Source organism: Medicago truncatula, chromosome 4 (genome assembly GCF_003473485.1).
Source record: "Medicago truncatula cultivar Jemalong A17 chromosome 4, MtrunA17r5.0-ANR, whole genome shotgun sequence".
In the NCBI taxonomy this organism is placed as follows: domain Eukaryota; kingdom Viridiplantae; phylum Streptophyta; class Magnoliopsida; order Fabales; family Fabaceae; genus Medicago; species Medicago truncatula.
The window spans coordinates 29,867,216-29,880,866 of record NC_053045.1 but is presented as its reverse complement, the minus strand read 5'-3'; the positions used below and the strand labels follow the sequence as shown (position 1 = coordinate 29,880,866).

At 31.0% G+C, this 13,651-nt stretch overlaps 1 protein-coding gene across 2 annotated transcripts; it reads right to left on the bottom strand.

Annotated features, from left to right (window-relative positions):
* Window positions 1-406: 406 nt before the first annotated feature.
* LOC11410743 (uncharacterized) lies at window positions 407-5,369 on the bottom strand. Of its 2 annotated transcripts, none has more exons than XM_024782609.2 (4): window positions 5,233-5,369; window positions 3,390-4,547; window positions 1,946-2,616; window positions 407-1,663 (listed from the first exon to the last, which is right to left on the bottom strand). In XM_024782609.2, coding segments are annotated over exons 1-4 (2,853 nt in total). In that variant the 5' UTR covers window positions 5,235-5,369; the 3' UTR covers window positions 407-641. The 2 variants fall into 2 exon arrangements, with proteins under 2 accessions (XP_024638377.1, XP_003606369.2); XM_003606321.4 differs by lacking the exon at window positions 5,233-5,369 and adding an exon at window positions 4,755-4,884.
* Between the last annotated feature and the right edge of the window lie 8,282 nt (window positions 5,370-13,651).

The following is a 13,651-nucleotide window of genomic DNA, read 5'->3' as shown; positions in this document are numbered from 1 at the left end:
CTCACCTTACAAGCCAGTTTTGTGATGTTGTGTTAGACCTAACCACAATTTTTAAGACTTTCATTATGTCAGTATTGATCCAATGGTAGCCTGATTATCACTCTATCTATCCAAGGGTAGCCCTTTTTCCTTTGGTGGTTTCCTTCGATTATGTGTATTCGGTGGTATACAATAATCTAACTTATAGGTAGTTATTTTCGTAACTCAACTAGCAATGAAAACACCAATTGCTATTAAATTAAGCTCATAAGAATAACTCAATCCAAAAAATTAGTCCATTAGATAGGATGAGAGTTTCATGACTTAAAAGTACCTCATTGAACTTTCTATTTTACTCCCTTTGAGACGCATAGTATTAACCATTTTAACAAATCATGAGAAATAACACAATTTATGCAGAAAAAACTTAGCATAACACATTCAACAATTAATTACAATTGCATTTTGGGAAAGACCACTTTATCTTGTCTTTTTGGAAATATACAAGTTATCTCATACATACTTATTCCATCAACAGCAAAATTGCTTTTATAAACAAAAAACAGAAACAATTCTTCAACTCAAAGTAGAATAAACAAAGAGTGAAAAATAAAAGCAGAAAGAATAATTAATTAATTGATAAATGATAACAATTCAGATTTTCAGAATCTTGAGCAGTGATGAGGCAGACCAGTATGATGATCAACAGCAACAATCTCAGTAACATTATTACATCTAAGCACATCCTGTCCCAACTTAGCACCAGCAGCTTTAAGTCCCTTAAGAGAAACAGCTTGATTGAAAAGGTTCAAAGATGGTAATCTTGAAGCTGAAGGCATCTTCATTCCAGGCAAAAAATTACTAAAATCATCCTTCAATAATGGCACCTCAAAATCCATTTTATTATGCTTAACCACATTATCTTTAGCACTAATATGTGCACCTGGTTCCATATGGTTAGTTGAAAAACTTGCTTGGTTTGGAAAATTTGGATAAAGACTAACATACCCTCTTAAATACATCATATCAATGAGAAACTTTTTCCATGAAGCTTGCCAACCATTTGTTCTTGATTTCGGAATTTGAACCGGATTTTTCTTAGGATCTTCAGTGAACCTCATGTTCATGTAAACATAAAATTCTCTCCAATGTTTAGGGAAAAACACTGCTCCCCAACTACAAGGTAATTGATGAAGGTAAGGTGTGTTTGGATGGATTTGTTTGAAGAATTCTGTCGCATTCCATTTCGGTCTTTCTTTGACAACTTCAACAATTCTTGGTGTGTATAGGGAGATGGAAGAGAGTTCTGGGAGAGAGACTTGAGGGTCATAATGGTAATTCATGAGTGCATATTTGATCCATAGGTAGTAATAAGGTGAGACTTCAATATCATCTTCAAGTAGTAATCCAAAGTTGTCATCTGAAGATGGATACCAACTTTCACTCACTGCTCTTATGAGTCCACCTTGGATGATTCTTCTTCTTAGTGTTTTTGATCCATGTGGCCATTCAAATGAACCTACTAGTTTTATGGTTGCTTCATCAACTCTACTATCCATGTTGAAAGTGATTGGAATTTCATCTCCTAGATAGTAGGCATTGGTGAGTGATTTGAGAAGCCTTGTTAGTGAATTTACCCTGTTTTGGGTTATGATGTTGATAGATAGCCTCATTTTGTTCCAATCTGCAAGACAAAATTGTATAAAAAATTAAGACAACATAATGAACTATTGTGCATCACTCCTAGAGCGCGAACGATGCAGGAAGCCCAACGATAGACCTGATAGACTCTGATACCATGCATGAATTACAAGAATCCTATCTATCTGATGTGGGATTAAATCCCACCGACTGTTGGCTACTAACAATGTTGAGTTAGACTGACCCAAAATTAAGTTATATATCATTATTAATAATCTAATCTAGAGTTGAGAAATGCAATTTAGAAAAAAATAGACTTTCTTACTTGGCAATGCTGTTGATCTCAAATCAGCCATCCAAAGAACTTTAGAAACAGAAGCCCTAGGCAAAAGAACCAATGTAGTTCCATTTGAATTAGTTTCTGAAGCCATCTTCAAAGCCTTTCTCACATTAACATCAATATCATCCACAGTAATAACAACACTTGGGTTATGAATTTTAATCAAACCCTTCAAACTAGAATACACTGCTTGTATAACTGGTGCCTCAGAGTTCGACACCCCGGAAATTGAACCAACACCTAAATCAAAGATCTTAAACCGACGTTCTTTGCAAACCAAAAGAGGCCATTTGAGAGCTGCTGCAGCTTGTTCACAAGGACAGAAATTTCCACCAGAGACAACAATGTATGCTTTTTTGCCAACTGTTGATCTGAATTTTTCAAGAAGTGGTGAAAGTGCTTTTACTTCATCAACTGAATGTGCATAAAAGAGTGCATCAACTTTTTGAGGGTACATTGCTGCCCATTGTGTTATGTAGCCAGATGAAAGTGCTTTCCACCATTGATCATCGCGTACTTGAACTATGTCTTTGAAAATTACTGTTGTTTCGGATACGTAGGCTAGTCTGTGTTCACTATCACCCCATGTTTCTTTGTCTTTTGGATCTACTGGTAGAACAAATGAGCCTGCATTTCTATACTTTTGAAGCTGATAGCTGCAAACAATATCAAAAGATTTTTCAGTAAATCTGATTGAATATGTGTCTGGTGTCCGACAAGTTTTAGCATTCAACCCTAATGCACCAACACATGTAAAAAAATATTACTGATGTCTAGGTCTGAATACAGTATCATGTCCGGTGTATGTGACATGGTTTACTAGGTTGAAATTGTTTGTGGATTCAAAGTGTCAAATAAAATGAACATTTAAGTCAAATGCAATAATAAAAATAAGAGTTGGTTTGATTGCAAATAGAGGAATAAAATAAGAAGATTCCTTCATATGAAAACTGAATAAAGTACACTAAGTTGTAGTAAGAAAAACATATATATTAGTTGACACTAGAGAAAAAGTCTTTGGAATTCTGATTTCAAAGGAATAAGATATGCTTACTACAAGTGTTTCTGAACCTAATGGCAACTAGTTGAGCACTACCAAATAAGTCATTGTTTGACTTGGATGGTCAACGTTCAAACAAATTTCACAGCTAATTTGTTAAATTTTCACTAAGTAAGTGGCGTATATACTTTCGATACAACAAATTTCTACGTTAATAAAGAGTTTTTCTATCATATGTAAATTTGGACCTGTTAAAAAGTTCAACACAACAAATTTGTATTGAAACTTATACATTTTATATTAAATACTCCTTCCGTCCCTGTAAATCAAACTCTATCCAATATTTGTTAAAAAATATATATTATCAAAAAATGGTAAAAGAAAAAAAGTTAAGAAGATGTAAAAACAAAGTAGACAATATGATTGTACCTGAGGTGCAAATCTTCACCAGTTGAGAAGGTAAAAGGAGTCTCAATGAAAAGTGTCTTAACAAGCTCAGCAGATAAAAACCAAGAACTTGAAAGAAAATCAACCTGCACAATTTTATCAATAGTGATATCATAAGCAGGATCAGGTAAATATAATCCAGCTTCTTTAGACTTAAATTTCCTATAACTTGGAAAAGTAAAGTCCTTTTGTCTAAATGGCAATATCCTCCCAATACTTCCCAAAACTGAATTCTTATACTTTTCAGTCCCAGCTACATGTGCCAAAATCTCCAACATTTTCTTTCCAGGTATCATATCATCATCAACGATATAAACCAAATCAGCTTCTGTCTGCAAAGCCATTTGAAACCTTCCATAGTACTTAAAATCATAACTCGAGCTTATGAAACTTATCCGCGAATCGTTATAGCTTTCCACGATTCTCTTGAGGGACGCCTCGTTTGGACTGCCGAAAGAAAGCACCCAAACTTGATGAAAAGGTAGGGTTTGTTGAAGCAATGAATCAAGTTGAGCACAAAGTGTTTTTCTCTTGAAATGGTTCAACAAAACATTGATTTTCGGTTTTGTTGGATTTGGACCTTTTATATCCCATTTGGATTTCATGTTCATTAGCTCTTGAAGTGTCTCAGTTCCAATGGTTTTGTTTTGGAAATTCAAAACCTCTTCATAAAGCTCTCTCTTTATCTTGATCATTTGAACATCATTTGACTTCTTTTGCAAGAAATCAATTTTTTCATTCTCACAAACAAGAGATGGAATTGTTGTTGCTTGAAATTGGTTATTGTTATCTTCTTGGATGAGAGAAGATGCAGATTCTTGGTAATGTCCTACAATGTGTGGTGTGATCATGAGACTTTTCCATTGTTGTGCAATTCTTGAGAAATCTGGTTTGGTTCTTAAATCAATTGAAGGACCCATGTAGTACAATAAAAATGTTGCATAGACTGCAAAGAAAAATTGAAGACATGTTAGTGCTGCAACAAATTTTGTTGTGGCTGTTTTATGAGGTTTCACTTTGGTCTTTCCAGCAACATAGTCATTCAACATTCCATCCAATGAATCTCCACTTCTCGCCGTCGAATTTCGACTAAAACTCATGTTACAAATTGGAGTATTAATAGATTCAATGTCCTTTAACCTGAAAAAGAAAATAAACATAGATAAAAAAAAGTTAGCTAATTAAGGCCTCTCATATAAGCTTAATTGCAATCATAATTTAAAATTGCGGCTACGATGCTATTGCAAGACCTCAAAATTCTTTATATTATCTTAGCAGATCGCAATTTAAAACCATGATTGCAATCACAAATTTGCAAAAGGAAAGTAAAGTTCAACAAAATCTAACCAAATTTTTCAATCACTAATCTTTGAGATTGTAATTGAAATCCACTAGAAGATGAATATAGAAAACTAAAGAAGAGGATGGTATCTTGAAATTTGAAGAGTAACGGTTTGTGTGCCCAATATATTATATATATACAAGTGGAAAAGTAGGCACGAAAATTATAATGTATGTCACATGTTCTAAACGCGTTACCTTCACATATATTTTCCCATTGGACCCATAAGATACCATATTAAAAGCCAAATTTGATGCCATAGAAAAAGGTTATGCTGCGTTTTTGGCACTTCATAACTCATATTTTTTACCCAAACTATAAGTTAAGCCTTAACCAATAATTTCATTATTATATTGTGATTATAATTTTATAAAATATAAAATAAGAAAAGAAAAGCATGATTTAAGGGAATTAAGTCAAAAGGCACAAACAAACACGAGAAAATAACATGGGATGGAATGAAATGAAAGTGATCATACGTACATTAATGAGTATAGGTTTGTTAAAAGATAAATTATAAGAGAGAAAACAATCAATCAAAGCCTTTGCTTCTTCAGCAAAACAAGGTTACACGAGATACCTAAAACTATAGGCGCATATATTTGATACGTACCACAATTAATGAAACCTAAATTACAAGGAACATTATATATAGTGTTTTTTTTTTTGTTACAAAAAGTATATATGGTGTGAACTCATTGATATTATTATTATTGCATATAAAATAAAATGGTTGACCTTGATTAATTTTGAAGGATGATACGTAAATGAAATTAGTAGCAAACATTATTTTTAATGGTTGATTGCCAAACTATAGCGGGTTCAACGCAAGAAATCTCATGGCTTGCATGGTTAATTAGCTTATAGAAGAGAGAATTCAAATGCATCTTGGTTGCTTAGACTATCAATAAAGGTATGGTATTGGTGGAATAATGGTAACGCAGCATTTCCTAGATATTAAGTAGTCATGAATTTTATTTTTTTTAACAATATTTTCTTGTCCAAGAACATTAGTCATTTTTCATTTCTATTTTCCTCTTATTTTTGGTCAGTTTCCATTGACGTTGCAAGTGGCCAGCTAGAGAGATAGAGATAGCTAGGAAGAATGAATCAACGAAGATATATAGATAGAGTTACCATGATTGAGAGAGTAATTAATTTACTTGTTGATTGCTAAAAAATAGATATGGGATACGAGTATTTTTTATTTTTTTTTAAATCGAGTATTGTCGGCTTGCGCAACAACGGAGACTAATCCCTAGAGTTTTATATGACCCAAATGGACGAAAAATTCTCCCTACAAATTTTACCGTTGTTGCATGCTCAAGATTGAATTATATGGGATGCAAGTATAATCACCATATAGCGCATCCACAAAGTTTTAAAAGAATATGGTACTTGAATACTCACTTTTAGTACACATGTACGAAGATATTTAGATAATCACATGCAAAAATGTGTTTACCTTAGTTGAGTAGATGGTTAATTTAATTTACGGCTAATTCAATTGTATGCATTAACTATAATTTTTTTTTTTTGGTGAAGCATTAACTATAATTTTTAATATGAATAGAATTAACCACATCATTTTTTATATATAACAGAATTAACTACATCTTTTGACAGATGAACCGAGCGCCGTGGATGCATGAAAAAATGAATATCCATCAAAATTGTGTTACTTAAAACTTTTGTAAAAAAGAGTTATTTATCTAAATGAATCGCTCCCCTGCATTACTATTTCAAAATGATTAATTTAAACTAAAAACAACTTAAAACTATAAAATTATAAATAGGCACCGATTCTGTCTTAAGCAATACAATCATTCAATATCTTATTCATTATGAAAACTAAGTGCAACCACTAGAGTTCTCAATCCATCTCATTCCTCGATAGATGAGTATGAGTTTTAGTTTTTAGTGAGTTAGATTTATGATTACTCAGGTGAATTATGCAAAGAGCTCACCTTTTTTCATTTTGGAGTGTAATCATCTTTTAACTCTTAACTTATCTATTAATATAGCTATTACGTTTTCATTCATCTCTTAGTTACTTTATGTTTTTGTGGTTGAGCTCATCATAAGCTAAATCTCTTTAGTGGTTTAGACATGATGAGGTTATGATTATATTTGCATAGGATTTGAGAGTTACAACTTCAAAGCTTCTTTTTTAAAAAAAAAATATTTTCACATTAATATTTAAAAGTAAAACTTAATTACTTTTACATTTATTGTCAAATTCCATGAGATTGAAAGGAGATGAGAATGGAATGGTTTGTTTAACATGAGGTACTTCCATAAGACTAAAAGAAGATGGGGACTTGAAAGGCTACTTAATATGAACATAGATCTTTGAGGGCAAAGAACAAAGATCTATCTAGATTTCTTGTCATAGATAAAAGGATCAGCCTCTCCATGAGAAGAATTATGTACTAAGACGTAACCAGAAAACTTGCATTTTAAAGATTGTGAGTGAACTCGGAAAGGTGTGTCGTCCCATGTTTGACATGATGGTCGAGTTGAAAGACCCTCCAAAACCACTAGGTTGCTAAAATGTTGTATAAAGCTATATCTCTCCATATCGTTGCAAAACTATGTCATAACCGAATCATTGTTATAAACTATACTTTTATTCTTGAGATTTTCTAAGTGATTTAGCTACTTTCGTAAACTGTTATTCTTTTTAACACTCTATTTTTATTGTTGGGACACAAATGATTTATTTTATTTTTACAAAAACAAATTTACCACGGGAAAGCTACAACGCCCCGTCCCTATGGGTTCGATCTTTTTATACTATTAATTGAGACAACGTATACTTTCATTAAGTAAGACTCTTGAAAATACAAAGTATTTTTAAAGATACCATATTTTCACTAGGTCAAACATTCTCTATAATACTTTTTTAACAAGGCTCCACCCGCTGAGGAGTCTAACATTAACCATGTTGAAGGCATCAAGCCATTATAAAAGATTTCCAATTGAAGAGGACATTGTATATATAAGTAGCTCCTTAAACCTTTTACATGCATCAAAAATATTTTCTTCATTAGTTTGCTTGAAGGAGTTTTTTTTTAAAGGAAAAGACAGCTTAACAGTGTGTTAAGACTATCCAAAATATATCAGCCAAAGAAAAAGATACAAAAGAAAGAAAAGGAAGATGAGGACCAAACCAAAACATCTTAAAAAAATTAACAAACCTAAAACAAGGCATGCCTAGCCTCTTTTAAACATATTCCTTTCTAATGCAACTAGGAACCTCTAACCAAATAGTAAGGTTTATGAAGCTCAGATACATGACACGATACAACACTGACACAGAAAAATTTTAAAATTCAAGATACGATAAGTCTGAGATACTTCAATAAAAATTTAAATTTAAACTACATATTAAAACTCAAAATACAAAATATGCACTAAAACTCAAAAGCAAAAAAATTGGCGCAAAATCTAGGCCAAACAGATATAGAAAAACGATAAGGCACAACAATGAAATTGCCTTCACACAACAATCAACAATAGCATCGTTCTCAAACAAACAAAGAGATACAAAACAGACGGCGGCAACAATATTAATATTAATGTAAGTAATATTGATAATAAAGAAAACAACAATTAGTCAATTACATACATGATATATCCTAAATAGAAAACATCATTACTTAGTCAATTATATATATATACCAAATATAATAGAAACATCAGGTAGCACGCACATATCGGTTTTCCACCGCCTATCCCTCGTATCCCAGATGTATCTGAAAAGTATCAGATAATTGTTTTTTAAAAAAATAAAATTTAATCTTCGGATACTCTCCTGATACGTATCGGGAAGTATAAGAGAGGTATCAATGCAGAATACATAGGGGGTATGGGACGTCATCCATTTTGAAGTATCTGGACTTCATAGGGTGTGATACAGTTAAACGAAAATTAGCTAAGGTATCAACACAAATGTTCTCTTCTCTTTACACATGAGTAACCAAAAAATTCATGCTACTAACGAGGAAAATACTGGTCTTCCATCTGTTTCTTAACCTCAAGGAACCAGAGAATGATTCTTGAAATCATTAACCTCCATATGTTTATTTCACTCTTCTTCCTTGCATTCATAATTGGATGGAAGTATTTCACCAAAAAATTTTGTACATACTCTTGCCAAATGTTAATTAACAGGCTCCAAAGAGTTGAGCCAAATCTACTTATATAGACAATATATCGGTTGATTTAAATTTTGTGGACAACATCAACATGCATGAGATCTTTAATCCCATTCTAATAAAAAAAATTACTTAACTCACCGAGTAACTAAAATTTACAATAATTTTTGTATGATTATATAAGTTGAAAAGTTGATCGCCGCCTATGCACTTGAGGATGATCTATCAAACTCTTGAAGAAAGTCAAGGTTGGTATATATAACTAAAATCATGTCATCTCCTAATCCTCGAGTCATTTTTGGTTGGTGATTGATTACTAAGCATAAGGAAAGGTAGTGGCCTAGTGGGGAACTAAATAAGCAATCTCTTGCCGTTTGTAGAAAATTTTGTTAGGGCAAAGGACACAATCGAGCCAATTATTTTTTTTAAATTTCATTTTATAAGCAAAGAACTTTATTAAAGGGAGCATTAGAGTACTCCAAAACCATCTACAAACAAATAAATAAAATCAACAACGATCCATACATGCAAGAGGTTACATCCAGATCTATTTCCTATCCTATAACAAACTTTTTGTTTTTATAGAAAAAAGTTTAAATTAGTTAGACTTTGGAAGTTTACCATCAAAGATGTTTTACATTAACATCTACTAAATAAACTTTCATTTGCTCAATCCAACCAACTATTATATATATATAGATATACAAAAAATAATATTACATCTGAACGAAATAGTACTACTCTATTAATTACTCTTTACCAACTTACCCTTTATTATGTTCATCATTTTTGTAGGATATATAATTTTTTTCTTTTTGAAGGATTGTAAAATATATAATAAATATATAAAACAATATCAATGTCGATAATTTAATATCACAACTAATTTCTTTAATTCTTATATTTTCACTCGATCAAGAGGAGGACATGCATCAGGAGAGATCATGTCAATTAAGTTGACATTTATGTGAAATACTCATCCTTTGTCTCCTGTCTCATATGATAAATATTATTAAAAAATATGAAAAATATATAAGAGAGGGAGGACTGGACCTAATCCTCATAAACAAAACGAAACAAAAGAAAAATAAAAGAAGACAAACTATAGTGGTCCCTAAAGAAATCATCTCTAATAAAAGAAGGCAAAACAATCATTCTCATACCCTCCGGTTCTATTTATAAGAGACATTTGAATCAACAAAAATTAATGTATTTGCTTCAATTTTTTAACCTGATACATCAACTTTTATCGACTCAAATTTTTCTTATAAATTGTATCGGAGGAAATATGTGTTAAGATATATGTTGTTAACTTTTTTTTCTCCAAAAAGTTTAATGGTTAAACTCACCCCATAATTATAAAGAAAAAAGCTTATTGTGCATTCGAACCAACACAAGAATTAATTAATGTTGCTGAGTCATTTCATTTCAATCTTTACTATCTAAATATGTTATCAAATGCATGTTTGGTTCTTTTATGAATAATTTTAGTCAAGCTCTGCGGAAGAATTTATTTATGGTCTTAAATTAACAGCAATTGCAATTTATTCTGACAAAATGGATCTTCACCAAACTATTGCCCTAGTTGCATTTTATTCTGACAAATAATTAAAGGAGAATGCTTATGAATGTCTTTGGAATATTAATTAAAGTATTAAAATAAATAAGTTTACATCAAAAATTGATTTAATTATTGTCAAGATAAAATAAAAAACTTGTATTTCTAAAACAAAGATTCAATTAAAGAATTCTTTAACCAATACTCGACACTCGTTAATCGTTAACCAAACCCATAATTAAAAACGTTCTTGTAGCAAAATGATCAACAAACTATTGTACCAGTGCCTGACAGAATCCGTACATGGCTTGTTGAAAGCCCATAATTAATTATAAGCGACTGCAATTAAGCTAAACATATGATACCGTGATAGCTTAGTGACTTACACGACCTTTGTTTTAATACCAAACATATTAGTATGTCGATGTAAAGAGAAATACAACTTGATGTTGGTTTATGATGTTCAATACTTAACTAGTCGTTATGCATTAACAACAGTCTGAAAATGCTTCACATGTCTTAAAAAAAAATTAGGCAAGATTGGATCTTTATTTGTAAACCTTAAAGTCAATAAACAAGGTCAAAGTCAGACTTATAAGTTGTCCTTATGAGGCCACAAAACATAAGCAGTGGTACATATATATTTAGGATAAAACTTATCTATAATATCATAACTGATATAGGTGCTGTTTTTTCTCACTAAAAATATCATGAAAGTTGAGAACTTCAGATTCCAAAAACAGTTAAGCAAAAAATATTTTAGGCATGGATAATTGTAGTAGAAAATAACACTTGCTACTAGGGATGGTAAAGAGGGTCAATCCGTCCCGTCCCGTCAATAACTCGTTTAAAAAGAGGCAGAATGGGGAGGGCCAACTATAGATGTAAGGTTGAAAATCTCAGCCCACCCCATTTTATGACGGACCGGCGGGTTGACCTGTCAATGTTGTTTTTTTATTAAAAAAATTATTTAAAAACTTGACATAAACAATGTAAAAATATACTCCCTCCGTCCCAAATTGTATGACGTTTTGGGCATTTCACACATATTAAGAAATGTAATTAATATTGTGTAGGAAAAAGATATTATGAGTTGTTTTACAAAATTGTCCTCAATAAATGATATGGGAAAGATAAATGAATGAATTGAAAGAAGATAGAGTAATAAATGATTAAGGATATAATAGGAAAAGTAACATAATTTTTCATTGGTATTGTAAAGCGACATATAATTTGGGAAAAATATTTTTTCTAAAGTGACATACAATTTGGGACGGAGTGAATATAAAATTGAAGTCAATTTAAGGAAATCAAAATATATAACTAATGACTCCACTAAAACTATGAAAATAATCATTCAAACATATAAATTATATCATCTAAAAATCTATAATAAATTAATAAGACATTTAAAATAAAAACTTCATGAGTTATCAGTTGACTAACTGTTAAAAATATGAGGCTAAAATCATGAAATAAAAGTGATGAAATTAATTGAATTTTTTCCTCACTATAACCGTAGAGAAAATTGAAAAAATTGATTGTGACTTATAAATAAAAGAAATGAAAAAGAGAGTTTCTTTTTAATATATTAAACCAACGGACCAACTCGGCCCACCCCATCATCGCCCTGTTTTTTAACGGATTAGACGGAAATGACACCTTACAAATGGCGGGTTCAAAATCTCAACCTACCTCATTAAAAAAAACGGGCTAAACGGATCAACCCAACATATTAAACCCATTGTCATCCAATTGCTTGCTACCCATATGTATTATAGGTAAGTTTTGTCCACGCATATTTCCAACTTTCACTTTGAAAGTTTATCCAAAATTTCAAATTATGCATTCACGAATGGTCTGTTTGGTAAGCCTACTAAATGAGTTTATAGCTTATAGCTTATAGCTTATAAGTTCGTTTGACAAAAAAAGTTTTGTTTGGTAATGTTCTCTTACCACGAGCTTATAGCTTATTTCACGAGCTTATAAGCTATTTTTCAGAAGCTATTCCAAATAGCGTTTGAGCTTATAGCTTATAGCTTATCATCTTTTCTTCCATTTATACCCTTATTATTTTATCTAAAAACCAATTTTACCCATTATAATTTATCACTCCTATAATTAAAAATAACACATTAATTATTGTAATAAATACCATGCCTTAAAAAAGTCTCGTTAGATTTAAACGAATATAATTTATACTGTACATTTAAACGAATATAACCTTTTGTAACCAAAAAAAACGAATATAACCTTTGGTTAAATTTTTTTTGCATCATACATATAACATTTGTGTTTTTAATCTTTTATCATGACTACATGATTTTTATACAATTGTGTTAGATTTTGCTAAAATAAAATACAACTGTGCTACGTATATATATAATTATAATTTTTTCTTTTTGATAAGAAATATACGATTGTTTTTTATTTTATTTTAAAAATAAATTTTTATAAATTATAAAAACTGAAAAAAAGAATAAATTTAAAATAAAACTTAAAAAACACTAATTTAATAATATATAAAATATGTACTAAATTAAAACAATTAAATTATCAATTGTCCTTTTAAGTCATTTTACCTTTATTACTTAGTTGAACTGCTAATTTTACCAAACACTTTAATTAGCTTATCAGTCATCAGCTATAAGCTATCAGCTAGCTTATAAACTAGCCACTATTTTTACCGAAGAGAGCCGAAAAAGAATTATTGAACTACTTGAGTGTAAACTTCTTTTCCTATGAAGCCACTAATTATTTATTTTTCAATCAAGTCACTAGTCTCTATCTCTATCTCTATCTCTATCTCTATATTATTATACATGTATTCTAAGCTACATTTTGCCTATGTGTCACCTTACCAATACCCCCCTTTCTAACTAATCTCTCATACTTATGCCAAGTGGCGCTCTTTTGTTCTTGATTCTTTACTAGCCATTCCTTACTATCTATCTTTCATTTTCTATCAGTTGCAAAAAACATTTCATTTACTTCACTTCTTGCAAGTTACACGATGAATGCATTATGATCCATTTTATTAATATTGAGGGGTTATGTTTTAAAATTGTTCATATTCTTAATCAATCTTCTTACACACACAAGTTTACTATAAAGCTCCTCATTTTTTTTCTAAGCTTATTATGTGTTGCTTATGTTATCCTTTTCATTTCTTCTTCCATTTCAT